Source organism: Nestor notabilis, unplaced genomic scaffold (genome assembly GCF_000696875.1).
Source record: "Nestor notabilis isolate BGI_N333 unplaced genomic scaffold, ASM69687v1 scaffold14424, whole genome shotgun sequence".
Taxonomy (NCBI): Eukaryota; Metazoa; Chordata; class Aves; order Psittaciformes; family Psittacidae; genus Nestor; species Nestor notabilis.
The window spans coordinates 6,662-24,736 of NW_009926138.1; the positions used below are offsets into that span (position 1 = coordinate 6,662).

The 18,075-nt window shown below is 36.5% G+C and overlaps 1 protein-coding gene across 1 annotated transcript in view; it reads right to left on the bottom strand.

The window, feature by feature from the left end:
• The window catches only part of THOC2 (THO complex 2), a 50,908-nt gene that overhangs the window by 2,572 nt on the left and 30,261 nt on the right, over positions 1 to 18,075 (bottom strand). Inside the window, exons 21-38 of the mRNA XM_010013404.1 lie at positions 17,187 to 17,366; positions 16,460 to 16,624; positions 15,526 to 15,801; positions 14,951 to 15,092; positions 13,000 to 13,157; positions 12,149 to 12,277; positions 11,526 to 11,657; positions 11,254 to 11,438; positions 10,362 to 10,546; positions 9,977 to 10,079; positions 9,179 to 9,615; positions 8,235 to 8,293; positions 6,672 to 6,707; positions 2,892 to 3,029; positions 2,464 to 2,533; positions 2,232 to 2,389; positions 1,501 to 1,577; positions 1,349 to 1,396 (exon numbers count right to left, since the gene is read on the bottom strand). Of these exons, the coding sequence (XP_010011706.1) occupies positions 1,369 to 1,396; positions 1,501 to 1,577; positions 2,232 to 2,389; positions 2,464 to 2,533; positions 2,892 to 3,029; positions 6,672 to 6,707; positions 8,235 to 8,293; positions 9,179 to 9,615; positions 9,977 to 10,079; positions 10,362 to 10,546; positions 11,254 to 11,438; positions 11,526 to 11,657; positions 12,149 to 12,277; positions 13,000 to 13,157; positions 14,951 to 15,092; positions 15,526 to 15,801; positions 16,460 to 16,624; positions 17,187 to 17,366 (2,658 nt within the window). The 3' untranslated portion in view covers positions 1,349 to 1,368. The remainder of the gene's footprint in view (positions 1 to 1,348; positions 1,397 to 1,500; positions 1,578 to 2,231; positions 2,390 to 2,463; positions 2,534 to 2,891; positions 3,030 to 6,671; positions 6,708 to 8,234; positions 8,294 to 9,178; positions 9,616 to 9,976; positions 10,080 to 10,361; positions 10,547 to 11,253; positions 11,439 to 11,525; positions 11,658 to 12,148; positions 12,278 to 12,999; positions 13,158 to 14,950; positions 15,093 to 15,525; positions 15,802 to 16,459; positions 16,625 to 17,186; positions 17,367 to 18,075) is intronic.

Below are 18,075 nucleotides of genomic sequence, written 5' to 3' on the forward strand. Positions count from 1 at the left end.
AAACCGTCCCCCCCCCCCCCCCATATCTTAAAGTGGGGTTCACAACAAATCAGGTCTGTGAAAGGTAGCATCACTTTCTAGACCAGCCAATTCTTCTTCAAAATCCACAAAGGATGACTTACTGATTTTAAAATGTTGTCTTCCCCCTCTAACAGTGTCAGTTTGTCTGATACAAAAGAAAAACTCTGCCTGCCTTATGTTTTGTTCATGTATTATTCTATGAAAGCAAATAATCTCAAACCATGAAAATGTGTGACTGAATAAAAAAACTGTTTCTACTTCATTTCTGCTCGTGCTTCCCTTAAACACTCACAGAATCTACAAAGTTTTAACAAACAATTCATCAGTTCTAAATAGAGAACAACCACAAGAATTATAAACACTTGGACAATTTGTGAATATTCAGAAAGAAGCCATATTGTTTGTTAAACACTATCAGTTATATTTACTCAATGTATACACGCTTCTTAAAACGTATAATTGTCCACTACTTTATGTGGAAAGATCGGTAGCAGCGTGTGACTCGAGTTGGGCAGGTCAGATGAACTAACTTTAAGTTCACTGTGGCACTTTCCTGCCCAAATAACTGAAAGTGAGATGTTCCACGTCTCTTAAAGTGGCTAGATGCAAAGAGGAGGAGAAAAAACCCACCCTCATACCCCTAACACTAAATTTAAGCCACCTCATTTTTGCATAGTTCTTTAAAAAGAAAAAAAGAAAAAAATCAGAACACTGTCAGCTTCAAAGATCAATTTATTATTCTAAAATACTCTGGTCTGAATACGGGTCACTCAAAATACTCTGACGTTTTTCTTTTCTTTCTGCAAATAGTCAATGCCTCCATGTGAAAGTTTTCCTTTGGCTTCTTCCTCCTCAAATCTAACAGATAAGAGATGAATCAGAGACAATGAACTGATTTACTGCACTATATAGCAATCTGGTTTAAAAGCTAGTGCTCTTCTTAAAAGGATACAAAACTTGAGTTTCCAACATACTAGGCAAGATATTCTTAACTAACAGATTAGCAAGGCTGATGGTTATCAGGATCACATTCGCCAAAAAAAGGTGAGCATCTATACAATCTCTATGCTGATGATGGGAAAGGGTTTTACCCTGGGATAGAATAAAAAAAAATACCACACACACACAAAAAAACAACCAAAAACACACAAGCAAACAAAACCACAACCACATCCAAAAAATCCCCCCCAAACAACAAAACCATCCCAAAACCCACCCGGGGTGATTTCAGGCCTTTTACACGCAGGCTGTTTTGTTTGTATATTTTTTATCAGTCAAAAGGACCCACAGGAGACACCAAGTCAGAGTAAATCATAACAATTTTTACCTTGACTGGAACAATCTTCATTATCTGTGCTTGTCTGAAGATTTATGAGTAGATTCAGCATTAAGGAAAAACGTATTTCCCTAAACCCTACATATAATAAAAGGAAGCTCGTTTTCTGTGTTTTTCTGAAATGTTAATGTGTAAAAGGATATTGTTTCTTTTCTTCCTTCCCTCCAGTACTGTCTCGTTTTTCTTTCTTTTCTGTTTTTTCTTTATCATGTCTTGATTCCTTTAAGAAATACACACAGGGGAAATCATTTATTATAGTATACAAGGTACAGTCTGATAAGAAGGATTATGAATATTTAAAGTTATAACTAGCCACAGCTAAAAAAAGAATTATCAGTTAGAATGACAGCAGCTTCTGTGATTTCTGAGATTATTCTAACTTTGTCTTGCAGTTGGATGATAACCATTATCACTAATGAGTTACAACTGGGAACTATTGTTTCGTGTTTTACAGATGACTACAAACAGAAATTACTTCCGTTTCCACAAAAAAAAAAAAAAAAAGCTGTGCTGACACATGCACATGAAAATCTGAATACAAGCAGACTAGTTTATATGTCAGTTAACCATGCTTTCACATATTTGCTCACCAAGTCTGCAATATTCTAGATTATTCAAAACCTAAAGTGTAAGTTCTGAACTTTCCTGGCTGCTGCCAAAATGAACCATTTCTCCCATTTATTCTACCAGGAGTGAGTGCTGAAACATTTAGAGCCACAAGATATCAGAATTTCCAGAAGCAGCATCTTACACATTCACAGTGTACCTTTTTTAGTTTAGGCCATAAACCAGCAACAAAATACAGGAAAACAAGAATCGGTTTGTTCTGTCAACATCAGCATCAAAGCAACAAAGTGAAAATAGCTTATTTTACCTTTTTGCTACCAGAGGAGCTCTTCTCCATCTTTTCTGCTTTAATTGAATCACCTTTCTCTTTTCCTGAAGATTTTGATTTGTTTTTCTCCTTCTCCTTTTCATTTAAGCGAGGGGAATCTGATGGACTTTCACTTTTACTATGTTTTGAAGAACCAGCTAAAAACACAACAGAAAGTTGTAATGCACAGCAAGTAAAAGCCTAATACAAACACACAAAGTTAAATACGTACTTGTCCCATTTTCCTCTTTGCGTCGTTTAGTTGAATCCTGTGGTACCTCTCGGTCACTGTTTGAATGATCCTGGCACCAAATACAATTATGCAGATGTTAGCAGATTAGAACATACTCCCGACGTAGCACCTGCTTATAATGCTATTTTAGAGAACTGATTTTTGAGTATTGAAATGTAGCTGAGTTATTATATCTTGTCTAAACATCTTGTGTGTTTCTTGAGATTGGTTTTGAAGGGAAAAGCATTTCAATACATTACAGTAAACTGACCGTAGAAAAAGCAACAGGACAAAAGAAAAACACCCCTGATATGGATCACTTTTGCTTGGCTAGGCTGTACAGCCAATTATTACTGCAAGGACTTTGAACAGAAATCTTTCCAAGTATATACCAACTTTCTAAACTAGTTCATAAAAATGTCACCAACCCTTTTTCGATCTTTCCTGTCCTTGTCATCTTTCTTCTCTCTCTCTCTGGATCTTTCCCTTGACTTGTCCAAATCTTTCTTGTCCACTTCTCTCTCCTTACTCTTGGACAGTGTTGGAGTAGTGTGGTTAATGTAGTGCTGTTAAATTAAGGCAATATCACCAAATATTAATATGTATACCTAGATGTATAAATAAAAAGTCTTACTCTAATATAACAGATATAGCTCAAAAAGCATCATTAAACATTAATACTTTACTACCAAAACCAAAAGTGATTGGAGATACTTTAAAACTTGTCATCTGTAATTTAACATATAGCTTTCTGAACACTGGAAATTCAAGAACACTTTCTCTTAACTGAAACACATATTAAATACACGCAACGTTGTTCACCAGTATTGTCTGATCCATCAAAACACATCAGATAGCAGCACTATCGAAACAGGATATGCAGATTCCTGGACTGACTTAACACTTGCAGTTCTGCCTGGAATGAATGAATGGAATCAGCTGCTTAAACAGGTTCTAGTTCATTTTTAAAGAATAATCTTAATCCACGAAGTATTTAAACAAATACTTTCAATAACATAGGTTTTCATTTAAAGTAATATAAAACTCTACCTTAAGCCTAAACTTCAAATGATAAAAGCAGCTGAACATAGAGAAGAATTGGTTTTGCTCTATAATGTGTCCTAGATTATAACTCCACTCTCTCTTCTAATAATTTTGAAAAGCTCCAAAGCATACTAGTTCCACAAAGCTTTTATCTTTTTTAATATAAACTGGGGTCACAGGGGAGAAGAACAGAAAAGTCACAGTAAAGTATAACACCTGACAAAGTTTAAACACTACTCTGTATATGTGTGTATAATACATGTGCTACCATGTATAAGTATCGATGTATTCAGTAACTGTCTCCTTAAATACAATTATAAATTAGATCTTTCTAAGAAATATTTTTCATAAAATACCATTAAGAGCACTTTTTAAATTAAACCCCCTTTTCCTTGGTATTTTATATAAGTTACAGCAACACACAAACTTAAATCAATATACCTCAGTATTTCCCCAGTTGCATAAGCTATTAATTTGGGGGAAAACACAGTATCTTTTAATTAAATGTTCTCTATATTTCTTTTTGGAGAGACATTTTACTTAAAAGGACACCAAAGAAAGAGGTAAGTGGAAGATTAGTTTAGAACAACCTAGTAATCACCTGAACCAAACCAAATATTGTTTCAAATTATTTTATTCTTTTAATTAAATTAATCCTGTCCTTCTCCAGTTCCGGTAAATGTTTAACTTACCAAAACTTGATGTTACTGGTCCTATGTCAAAAGCCACACTGACAATGTTAGGTCTCTCTTCCTTTTATTACTGAACTGGATTTTATTATCCTCCTACACAACAGACTGAACCTTCAATGCTCCTTTCACTACTTTTCTTTCTCCTGTTTTCCTTTCACTCCTCTTTGCTTGTTCCATTTTCTACGTTGCCATTCCACAGGTAAATGAATCCTTGATCCCCTTTCGCTGTCAACTTTCAACAGTGACTTGCAAATATGTTTTTTCTATGCAGCCCCATTCAGCTGTCTCCCACAGATGCTTTCCAAGTGACAAAGCAAACACATAGCTCTGCTTTCTTCTATTCCATTTCTTAAGTCCATGTGACTGTTTGTGACAGATTCCACCGCGTTTCTACTATCCCAATGCCGTTTTGGAAAACTGCATCCCTCCCATCCCCTTTTACAAGAAAAGGCTGGGTTTAGCTCATCAGGCTTTATCAACTTGTTCTAGAAATGCTGCTAACTGAAACCACATCAAATTTTGGGTACTGCTATATATTGTGTAACTTGGGCAAAGGCCAAAGCAAGAATAAACACAAACCTAAACTCAAGTCTGGCTCCATTTATTTTATAACCTGCAACATAAATCAACATTTCAATGGTCTTGGTCCAGAAACTGGATGAAGTCAGGAATACAGAAAGTCTGTAAGCATACAACAGCACTGGACTTCTGCTAACTTTCAGTGGAAGCTGAACTCATAAATCTTTCAGGCTTCTGAATAACCCATCCTTTCCCCAAAGAAGTATAAAGAAGAGCATTTGACTTGTCTTACATCATGAATAGGGAACATTGTCAAGAAGTGCCTTAAGTCTGTTAGAATGGCACTGGAGAATGAAAATTAGTTCATTAAGTGAGAAAGAACAGAAAACAGTATTTAGAAGAGGAAAGAAAGTCTTGAACACCCTCTCTCCCCCAAGCACTTAAAACAATAAATCCATGAAGAAGTCACACAACTGCATACACTTTCAGCTAAGGCTATATAAACACATTATAGTTAATTCTAAAATTTAACTTTTTAAATTGACTAGAAAAATAAAGCTGTTTGTTGATCATTTAAATACAAATAGCTCCACTGTCTGCTCCATTTACCACATCAATGGGTTAAATAAGTAGAAGGAATTGTTTTAAATAAATATTTAGCTTAGCTAATGAAAACTTGAGTGAAGTTTCAATTAACCAGCTGAACCTTGACTAATACAAGAAGGGAGGGAAAAGTGAGATTATATAGACTACCATACACCACACTTCAGATAGATGTGAGCTCAAGATAAATACTGTAGCTTTCTAATTTCAAAAAACAAATATACAAGATATCATCAATGATTTATAAATCAATTTTTGAAGTGTATGGATTCAATTTATACAGACACTATCATTTCATCAACTGTAAGAATCAAAGGCTACTTCCCATACACTCTCCCTGTGAGGAGGTATGGTTGGTACTGGAAAGAGTCAATACAACCATTGGCAAGTGTCCATTAAAAAATCAGGGCTATTTTGAATTAAAACAAAGTGTTCTGAACACTTGTTTAAATAAAGAGAGCTATAAGTAAAACAGTAGTGTAAATACAGAATAGGAAGTGATAATCCATTACGTGTTTTTTAAATTAAGGGACTATAAGTAATCCTAGATAAACCCTGAGTTATCCAGGAAGTCCAAAGAGTCAGCATTTGCCAAGTAATAAACATTTGTGCTATTCAGTTACGCATTGATACTGACTGCATAATCAAAAATCGTAGTAGTGACTTTAGAAGATCTGAGCCATTTCCCATTAGCCTACTGTATTAACAACTTCATAGTATTTGTGTTACTATGCAAATTGGTTGAGTTTTTTAAAAACACTACAGAATAGCTGCAGAATCTGTCGAAACCACAGCATGTCATTCAACTCCCATCCCACTCTATTCAGTGTTTGTCAGTCCACATCTGGAATACTGCCTTCAGTTTTGGTCCCAGCTATACAAAAATGTAAACAGGCTGAGAGAAGTGGGTTTGCTCAGCCTTGAGAGAAGGCGGCTCAGGGGAGACCTTATTACCATGTTCCACTATTTACAGGGTGGCTACAAAGAAGATGGAGACTCCTTTTTACAAGGAGTCACATGGAAAAATCAAGAGTATGAAAGTTACTCCTGGGGAGATTCCGGTTGGAAACAAGAAGACCAGAAAAGATACTGACCCATAAAATCTCTTTCAAATATTGACAGAATGGTAAATTCAGAGGATTTTCGTTGTGTTGCTTCCATGTAACTACTCCTCTATCCTGTACAGAGATTCTATATAGCAGACTGAAAAAATCCCTCTCTGTTACTATACTAGCATTTAAGAGAATGGAATTTGAATTTTCTGATGGGGTTTGCCACAAGACCAAAAGTTAAGTTCTTTCTGCAACAAAACATGAAAGTAAATTTTGGTGGTGTCTAAAAGATTCAAACCTTTGCTGAAGAGTCCTTGAGTTCGTTGAGGTTGTCCTGTAGAAAATGAATGGAGATGACACGTGAGCTGGAATAGTTTTCAGAAACCAGAGGAACTTTGGGAAGCATGGCCGTACCCTTGAAACAAAAAGCAGCTACTCCTTCTGGAATAAATCTCATGTTAATACTGTACACTGAACAAAGCTAGGAACTGAAGTAATTTTTAAAATGAAAGGAGGAAATAAAAAAAAGGAAAAAAAAAAAGAAAAAAGAAAGAGATAGTCATATCTATTCTCTAGACCCAATTAGGTAAACTACAAAATGTAACTAATCCTTCATAAAACAGTGAAAAAACTCTCCCACCAAAACAAGATATAAAGTAAAAATAGTCTTAACTCTAAATACAGCTGAACCACAAGTGAAACAGGTTTAAAATGTTTTTAAACCAGTATCTTCTCCACTTTCAGTTAAATGTGGTAGAAGTCCCTCTAGAATGAGTTTCCATTCCAAAACAGGGAAGAAAAACATCATTGTTTTCAGTAGTTACCACTATCACCTGCTTCCTCAAAACTACAGTAACAGCTATTTGAGTTTTCCAAAATTAGCCTAAAACTTTCAAGTAAATCTTACACAGAAAAAGATGTATGCTTTGTAAAAACAGAAAAAAAAAAAAGAAAAGCTTGTTCTAAAGTTGGTAAGATGGTGAAGTTTAAAGGCCCACATAATCCATCACAGTGCTCTTGATGAAGTATTAGTAACTTACAGTTTTCAATGTTCAACGTACTGCAAATTCAAAGATTCCATGAACATAGATGGTTTAGAAATAAAATAGATATGGAGCAAGGAATGGCTACCCTGAGTCTTCAAGTAGGCTACGCCCATGGTTTTGTGCTGCGCTTGAATGCTTGGGGTTTCTCTTTGCTGGGTAGTAGGCTTGGTTGCCACATCTGGTTTTATCGTAACGCAGGGCTCAACATGGTGGGAACCCATTGGAAATAAACAAACCTCGAAGGGAAGGTACAACAGAAGCTGCATGCGCACTGAATATACACAACTACAGGAGAACTGATCACCAAGGAGACTTTAAAATGGAACTCCTTTCAAGACTCCTCCTTAGAAGGCACATATCGGTATGATGCTCATCAAGAAGCCTGATGAATTCAGAGGTATCGTACATCCCGTATCATCCAGGAATCTTCAGTGCTACAGATTCTTCAATAGAAGGGCAGAAAAATATGCTCCACTCTGCTGCAAAGACTCATTTGCTTGTAGCTACCATTGCACTCCAAAAAAACTGACTGCTTAAAACAATGAGGCACTTCTGTGTAAAAATTCTCTTGCCACTTCCAAACACTATTTACAAAATTTGTGCTAGGTCCTTGAAGCATTATTTTGGTTAATTAAAAATATTTTTATAGAAAAAAGACAGTCCGCCAATAAAGAAAAGGAATGCATTTTCTAATGCAACATAAAACCTCCAGTGGTTCCAGTGTATACTTGGCACAAAACTTGAAGGAAGTCGAACATTGGCATCCCAAACTCGTGAGCCTAACATGGGTGCTGCCTTCCTCAGGCTATACTAACCTTTACTGTTGAGGAATGTGACGGAGAAGAATGAGTATCAACTTTGCGGCGTTTTTGTTCTGAGGAAAGAAAAGAACAATAGCACTATTAAAACACATTTGAAAGAGGATAATCTAATAACATGGCTTTCTGAAGTACCAAAATAATTTAAGCTAGATTTCAGGTTTTATCACTATGTACATTTTGTTGTTCTTAAGCTACCTAGAGCTACCAGCATGCCTTGACCCTCTTTGTGAAAGTTTGCAAGGAAAGTGCCATGTGAACCAACTGCTGCAAAATTATGCTTAAACTCCTATTTTATGAAAATCTCTATCAGAATTGCTGTGAAGACCCTGAAAAGGTAAGCCTAATGAAAAGCATTACAACCCTCCTTTACTTGGTTTGCCTGAAGCAGTGCAAGTAAACTCAACATCAGCCTCAGATTATAAGAACTTGAAATATCAACATTAAGGATCTGTTAACCTTTAGTTTAAGAAGGGACTGATAAAGCTTACTGTCTCCTGAAGTGGGACACTTCAGATGCAGGTAAAGGCCTACATCTTCCCAGGCCCCTGTTTCCTTTCAATTCAAAGGTTATGAAGAAACTTTTGATTACACTTTTGAGGGTTTTGTGTTAAATTTTTGCAAAGCTTGCAAGGCCACAGTTATACCAATACATTTTAATAAAAGACCATTTACACTTACGCTAAAAAAGTTATAAGCTTTATGAAAATGAGCATTCACAGAAGACATGTGAAGTTCACACATTCACGTAGTTCACCTTTTGGAGATACCCTGACTATCTAACTTTAGGTACTAACTGTACTTAAAAGCCTGTGCCAAAATGACAGCTAGTATGTAGCAATTCTTTCTTGCCATCTCTAGCATTTTCAGACATTCCATGATTTTCCAGTGATACCTCCCATTTTAACAGACAAGAACACAAATTAAAAATGCAAACTTACCCCTTTCAGATTCTGATGTTTCTGATCGGGGAACAGGTGACTTCAAGGACCCAGCTACTGGCACCTTTTCTCCTCCTTTAGCATTTTCCTTGGATTTCATTTCCTTCGCTACATCTCTTTCTCTCGATGGCTCCTTTTCTCTCTCCTTTTCTGATGTTGACTTTGACTCAATGATGGTAACAACTGTCTTGGATTTTTCTTCTTTTGAAGCTTTTTCTTCTTTCTTGACTTTTTCCTTCTCTTTATCCGATTTTGGCGTTTTCTCCTTGATCTCTCTTGCTTTATCATCTTTGTTTGCCCGTTCTTCCTTAGGTTTATCTTTCCCATCCTTCCCAAGTGCCTTCATCTCTGGAGTGGCAGCTGGAGTCTTGTCTTTTTTTTCTTTATCTTTTTCCTTCCCACTTTTTTCTTTATCCTCTTTCTCCTTAATAATTTTGCTGCATCACAAATAAAAAGGCCAATGAGAATGCACACAAAGCCAGCTCTAGTTTTATCACAGAGGTTTTACTTCTGGTGGTTTGACAGAACCTCCTGAAGCTGTCGCTGTAAGATTTCAGATTTACTGTCTCTTTATCAGAACAGCAACAAGCAAATGTTCTCATCTGTTTCAACTTTAGCTAAAATGGAATGCATTTAACAACAGTGTCAGAGCAGTACAGCTGTATATTTTGGAAGAAATTCTCATTTATTAAACTTCAAAGAAAGGGAAAAAAATTCTATGGAAGGTAAAGAAGTCAGTTTCAAGTATAATTCTATACTTTGGAAGGAAGAAAATAGAGAATGCCAGGTTTTTCTCACCTATTAGAAGCACTGTTTCCATTGCTTGTAGTCACCTTCGGTGTAGCGTTTACAGCTTTATTAATAACTTTCACCACACCCTGAGACTTCTCCTTTAGTTTATCTATTTAAAAAAAGAGAACAGTTTTATTTCAGCAAGTTAATATACATCCTACTGGTTAAAATAAAACAAGTACCTAAGAATATTCATGTAAGATCCTATATAGCTAACAGTTAAAATAGGTAATTAAATGCAGAACACTCTCCTAAAACCAACTAAAAGAACACAACACTGACCCTATTTAACATTACATTTAGATTTTTTCTTTATCACTTTAGTAGGCTAAATCTTGATGTCAGAATTCTACTGAAAAAAAAAATAGACAATAATCACAGGTTTGTTTACCAGTCTCCTCAGCAGTGCCTTCTTCCAGTCTAACTGTATTTATTGCGAGAGATGTAGGCATCCCAGCACCACCTGGCCCATTTTGTACTGTTGCAGCTACAGCATTCCTGGCAGGTGGGTCTTTGTGGTGGAATTCATTTTCAGGTATCATGAAAGGCTTCCTACTTTTCAACTGCCCAGAATAGCTGCAAGTCGCACAGATTGTTAAATATGCACAAACATAAAGCAAAACATGGGTTGAATCTTAAATGAGGATCTAATCTAACAGTTCATCTGTTATTTATTTCACAGGTTTTCCCAACTGATATGCAGTTTCTTTCCCCTTTATCGATGAGCTCAAAAGAAACACAAACAAAACAGAACAAAAACAAACAAAAAACCTACTAGACACAGAAGCAGCCCTACCTCCACACTCTCTTCACCACCACCACACACTCCCCTGCCAAACATGCAGAAGAAACAGCCTACTGTCAAAACTTATAACTCTGAATTGTCCCTCAAGCATACGTGGATGATTCTGCATTCATCACAAAGATGTGAGGCATAAATAAGCATTTTGGAATCATATAAACTTCCAAAATCTAAGCAGTCTTGAATCAATGGCCCTTGGCTTTCTTCATTTTACTCTCCCTCCTATACACTTGCTGCTATCCTATTTCTCTAAAATTAAGCTATGCTCTTGTGAGTGTTTTACTAGAGTCTTGTAAAGAAAATTAGTGATCATCCAGCACAAAATGAAAGTTTTCATTCACACTGCCAGCACTGAGATGCAGGATAGCAAAATCTTCTGTGATAAGGTAAAAATCAAATGTTAGGACTGTAACAGTTCCGAGTCTTTAGAAGCCTTTCATGATCCACTTTTAACCACTTTCTTAAAGTAAGGTGTTGTTACCCCATAGCCAATGCATATAGATCAGGTCTCTTCTCTTTCTCTTCCTGACATATCTTATGTACTCTTCTTTCCAAGGCTTGGCCCAGGTTCAGCACTTTTGGATACCAGGGAAGGATTTTGGTCAGCACAATCAGGATATTTCTGATATGTGTGTATTCCCCCGTTTCAAGGCAGTGTACAGAAGCCTGGAACAAAAATTAATTATAATGAAGCTTTTTATTATTATTATTAAAGCTTCCCAAAACCTATGTTTTTTTGACATCTTTATTTACCTTAGTTAGTTTATAGTGCCATTTGTGTACCACATGTCTAAAATTCTCATAATCCAATTGATCAGCTTTATTTCCACCATCAAATCCAGTTGCCCGTAATATAGTTAGGAAACCTGGATAGTTGCCACATTCCTAAATTGCATAAAAGGAAATATATACATTTTTCAGGAAGCATGAAAACAGTAATTCTGGAACAGTTAATATGGTAACTACAGCACTTTTTCACTGATTCTGTTAAAGACTAAGACACAACCACACTTGACAAGACTTACACACTTTTTTTTAAAAGCTTATGTATGTTGAAACCTTAGTTGTGGGCAAGAGAAAAAATTACTCATAATTTAAATAGCTTTTGCAAGGAGTATTATGAGTTTCCATATGCTCCTTAAATTATCTTCAAGACAAGCTATCAGAAATGCGAGATTATTTTTTTAGCCATATATTTTTTGACACTACACAAAACTACTATTAAAATTACATTACAGAAATTCAATTTTAAGATTACACTAATCAAAAATTCAGTGTTTTTAAGTCTATTTCACTAAACCCATTTTTACTGGGCTGAGTTACACAAGCGGCCAGTACATTCTCATGAGCAGGCTTGTTTTAATAACTACACATACCTTTTCATATATGACTCTGTCACTGTGCCACCTAGTCACAGTCTCCAGCATACAACACAAAAACCTGCCATATCTACTAGCTTCATTTTCAGTGCAACTTGCAACTGTATATATAATATCAGAGAAAACCTGTGAACAACAGCAATAAGAAGTTACAATGACTTTACTGAAATACAGGAAGAGCAAGAACCAGCAAGAATTTCAAATTTCTCCTCTAACCCACCGTTAAGCTAGCTTCTAAGTATAAAGAAGATCTCATAAAATGTTCTCAGTCTGTTTTTAAGACTTTATTACCCAACTTCTGGTCCTTCACACTTAGTGCAGAATCTAAGCTCTGCATGTAGCTGCTGCTGACAAGAGTTTTCCAGTTAAAGTGTGTCTTCATTGGCATATAACTGTTTTGTTTTCAAATCAATAACTTATTTGAGCAGGTAGAAGTAAACACCCAGCCAAGCTGATGCACTCCAGCCTGCAGTTGCCTGTTTTTGTCACATGGACTGACTTTGAATAAGAATGCATACACAACTGAAAATGGAAGAGTGAAATGAGGCCATAGAAATGCAGACCACTGGAAGGTTGCAAAACCTGAATGGAACTCCTATGACTGCTAATGCCTTCGCTCTGAAACTCTTCTCATTAGGATAAATAAAAGCCAGTATTACTTGAAAATAAACACCTGAAGCTCTAGGAAAATTTGGCTTGTAGAATCTGAATTATGAAAGGGAACTTTTTATTGTCATAGAGTCTAGAATTAAAATTATTTTGCTTACACTTTTGGGATGCAGGGGGGATACTAGCTTTTCATGCTCATAATAGTAATTAAGTACATACACATGGTTCTAGGTACTTACTCTGTCATAGCAAAGAAGTGTGGAGAAGTTGGGAGTTTTCTGCTGATGCACCAATTCTACAAAGTGAGCACAATAAACCGCATCGATTGCCGAAAAAATGCATCGAGGAAATATACATAACTGCAAAAATTTTGTGATAGTCTCATTTTTGGTAGACTCTTGAAAAACAGAGAAGTTGGGAGAAAAAAGAAAGAAAAAACAGTAAGCAAATGGGTTAACACTCAACTACTCTCTTTCCAAGAAGTTCATTGTCACACATCCATATTCTCGAGTTCGTACATTAGGCCGCTGTATTCCAGACATATCTTTGGCACTGCTCAGAAAAAGTCAAAACAAGCTGAAGTGTTTGAGGATGGGGGGATGGTAGGAGGGTGGTTGTAACAAATCTTCATTTCTCACCAGGAAAATTTTTCTATTACACAACTTGGGGAGGGAAGAGACTCAGGAAAAACTTTGGTCAACTTCTCCAGCTGCTCAAATTCTGAACATTAGCAAAAGCAACATCATCTACTATTTTCTCTAGAACACTTGCTTTCTCCTTTCTAGATGGGGCTGACTTTCAGGTCGGTTCCCTTAGAAATGGAAGAACATGCTGACTGTCTACAATCCTTTAACAATCATTTTTCCAAATCAACCAATTATAGGAATTTAAAAGACAGTCAGTCTTCAGTAAACCACCATCCCAATACAGATATATTGTGTGAAAGCTTCATTCTTCCACTGAGTCAAAGACTGCACTGTATGCTCAAGTCACCCCATTCTGTTTGACCAATCACTGGTTGGTCAACACAACAGCCAAACACATACCCAAACTGGTCCCATGGCAGTTCTTGCCCAGTTAACAAGGAGCATAAAAACAAGCTGGGAGGGATGCACAGCACAAAAAGGCAGGCAGGAAGAAAATAAACATAAGGATTAAAGCACAGAACTGAAGACTGAGAATGGATGCCTTCAGAGGAAGAACAGTCATAATCCTCATGAGGGCAACTGGTGTTTTTTCGCTGGGAGCAGACAAATTTATCAGTCAGGTCTAGACCAAGCTTCAGTCTGGTAGTATTTTTTCAACCAGTTATTTTGTGTAGCCTAATAGCTGTCCATAGCAGCGCATTAAACACTTGTAGGGGAATAACCTTTCTTGATTTGACTATCAGTGTTTCTTCATCAAATCGGTTGGGTGTATCTTACATGAGTCGGACAATAAAACGCTTTTCCACTGGATTATGCTAGGCTCCTTGAGACAGATGAACAACTATTTCCAGTTACAAACTGAAAGTTCTTCCAGGGAAGAAAACTGACCAGAGAAAAACATTTCAGATTAACCATACTAGTAGAGTTCACAATCAATATGAAACATTACAGAGGCTTTATCAGAGCAAAAAAAATGTTTGTTCTGCCTCCTGCGTATCTGCCACATGAAACACTTTCATGCTGTTTCATTTTGTGGTGCAGTTAGGCTTGCACAATACTTACCTTGTCATTGGAACAGGGTTTATGTTACCGCTGTGATACTGGCATATTGCTCCTAATCATAGGACTTGACCTAAGTAAGCTAACTCAAACCATTCACTGAGTGGTAATATGCCCATTTCTTGCAATGTAGCTATTATCGTAACTTGCAGCACTCTAACTGCAGTAAATAAGCACAAGCCATCTTGCAGTTACAACTTTCCATTGAATTGGTCGACCTTTGATTTTTTTTCTAAATTAGTGCAATATTTAAAAGGTCTTGACATTGCAGGAAACAAATGAAACATTGCCCTGAAAACCAACTTCTCCATATTTACAGCAAAGACACGTTAGACTAATTAAATGTTTGCCTTCCTAACAGACCTCAACATATAAAGAGATTTTAAAAATCAACATTAGGAGTATTAGTAAAAGCTGACCTTTCAGTTATGGTGACGCTGAGGACTACAAAAACATCCAGAGTGTTTCCCCTACACACACTTACTTGCCAGAAGCCAGTTATCCTTCTCTAGTTTCAGTCTCTGTAGCACCCTCTGCACATGCTCCAACTGCTTCTTCTCCTCTTCAAGGAGCTTATCTTGAAGAGCTGTGCAACGTTCTTTTTCTTTTTTCTTTTTATTTGGAGGCTACAAAATGTCAATGCAGCTCACTTAGTATTATTCTAACACTTGCTATAGACAGAGCAATTAAATGCCTGATAATGCTAAACACTTGAAAAAGCTTTCTTTAGAAAAAGATTCACTAAACAATCTTCTGCTCTAGTAATCAACTGATTTTATGCATACTGTCAAAGTTAAGACAAAAGTGAACCACTAAACCACAGATACAGGTGTCAAGGATTGCTTTGTGAAACATAGATTTTGCAGTGATTTTCACTTAGTGAAGTCACTGGTATTTTTAATGCAGGAATTATAAGGAAGAGGAAATCCAAATAATGTAAATACAATAAATCAGAATCAGGTGAGAAAACCTCCCAGATAAAAAAGACCTTAATGTAAGATTTCACAAAAATTAGAAAAGAGTCTTTCAAGGTTAGACCATAAAAATACATAAACGTACCATTTCCTGATTGTCATCTATGGCTTTCATTTGGACTTTGAGTTTATTGACTTCTCTGTCATAGCTACTATGTGGGACAGCAAGGTCATACATTGTCAAAGACCAGAATGTAGCGTAAAACTGAGGACTGATGTCATCCCAAACCTTGGGAAGGTGCAGAGAAATCACAGCATCATGAACAGGAGCCATCACCAGCTCACACGATGTAATGTATTTGTGAACTTTGTGCTGCTGTTTATTTCCTTTCTCAGCTTTTTTTAGTTCATCATACTTTGACTGTGGATAAAAAAAATGAAAAATAAGAAATTTGAGAAGTTAAATTATTTTGGTTTCTGAGATTACAAAAACCTACATAACAAATATTTACACGCATGAAAGGTCGTTTGTGAACACAAAGAACTGACAAACATCGTAGAGAACTTAAGTATTTTAATCCATATTGGTTGGATTTATCTTTCTTCTGATGTTGCTACCTGGTGCTATAGTAACACATTATACTACATCAAGTAAAAATTGCTCTCAATATTTAACATTTTAGATGCAGAGACAAATCATTTCTGACACCTCCTGAGATATCACACCTTTTGGCAGCTGCCATGTTTTCCTCCACAGCAAAAATCCACCTGAAACATCTGCATATGAACTTGCACTTTTCAGGGAATGGGGAAGAAGAGAGCTACTGATCACCCAAATCATCAGAAGACATGACTTTGTAAGCTACAATTTCTGTCAGCGGTGTGAAAGCTGGCACATGGGCCATATTTTTTATGGAGACAAAAGATAACCTGTTCCAGCCCACAGCTCCTCTTTCTACATTTACTCATAAAGCTGTTGCAAGTTTTATTTAGCAAACTTTAGCAGGAGCCTAGCACATATATTGATAACATGTAATATAGCCGTGCTAACAGCAGGCAAACAGAAGAGTTCTACTTACTGAAATATGGTGTGCATACATGGGTCTTGAGAGGAAAAATGCAGCATCATGAGGTGTGTGAAACTCATTACAGAGAACGTCAATAGAAGGCACTCGCTTAATGTAATCCTCTGTACTTAGATTGGATGCTAAAAACCCACCAAACTGTACCAGGGTGTCATGACACTACATGGGAAAGATAGAAAAAGTTAGCAAACAGTATTATTTTGTTCAGAAGTGAAGATAGGGAGAGCTTGCAATTTTTCTTTTCTTCCTTTTAAAAAACTTAACAACACACAGTACAGCAAGAATTATCTCATGCCATGTACTTCTGTCACTCAACACTGACTCAAATCTATCTGTGCAAAAAGAAAAGCCCTACAAAATCCAGCAGAACTGTAAGAGCATTCTGTTCTACCAGAATGAAATTAAACTAGTTCCTATTGCCTTAAGCAGCTAAAGAATTCAGGCTGCTTCTTTTTAATAGAAAAAAGTTCCTCTAACAAAGGGAGGTCAGAAAACATAGTAGCTGCCTTAAGAAATAAGAATTTAACTTTTAATAACAAAGGACATTTTAACCTTTCACTCAGAAGCCACTTGTCAATATAATACGTATTTAATACACCAATATATTTTAAATGAGACCACTACAACCAATTCTGAAAATTCTTATATATTGGTATTTTGTAACACTAGAAGTTACCAAAGAAGTGGAAGGGTTCTTATAAACACAAGTGGTTTTACTTGCCTGATCATATAGTTTTCCCACCAGCTTCAGATGTTTTTCCCCTCCCTCTTGAAAGATCACACCATTTCTCTGTTGAGCCATAAGCAGGCACAGTGGAAGGGCAAGATCATGGTCCAATAATGCATCTTTCAATCTCTGAGAAGATTTTTTCGTATTCCTAATCTGGCCAAAGTATCCACCCTGTGCAGGACAGAAAAAGTTACTGAAGTTTGGAAACTGTGCATCACAAAATGGAAACCATGTGTGCTTCTGACTGCAGAAATACTGATGAATTAACATTAGTAGAGTGTCCTGTCCATCAATAACACTTTCTCTTTGGATCCTGTACAGCAATGTGTGTGTATAAAAAGAATCAGAAGCTAACTAGTCTTGCATGCTATTAATTAGTCTTTTACACAGCAAAATGAATGTGACATTTCAGCTTAGGCACCATGACACTGCATTTTAGACCTAGGTCTTTTCAACATCTCTTCTCTGTTCAGTGCAGGAGTTTCAGATTTTATGCCTATTCAGCCCCCTAAAGGGTTGAGTCTAGGTCAGATTCAACTACCTCTTTGACACTAAGGCTGCAACAGTTCTAGCTGTTAAAATGGTTTAAGATAATCATTCACTCAACAGGGAGCTGCTATGACCCAGAGCAGGGCTGAAACAGCAAGACTGCATAACGTACAAGTTCACCGGCTCCTATAATTCACACATCTGTCATATAACACCAGATAACAAAAGCTGCTTTTATTGACATGAGATGTTGTGAAGCACAACAATTAAATGCTCGTGTATACATCGTCTTGGCTGTCTATCTGCAAGGCTTGTAAACCTCAGAGAGGGAAGTTCTCTGATGAAAGCAGTAATACCTTTGTCAGCCAGGCTGCCAGAGTTCATGAATTAG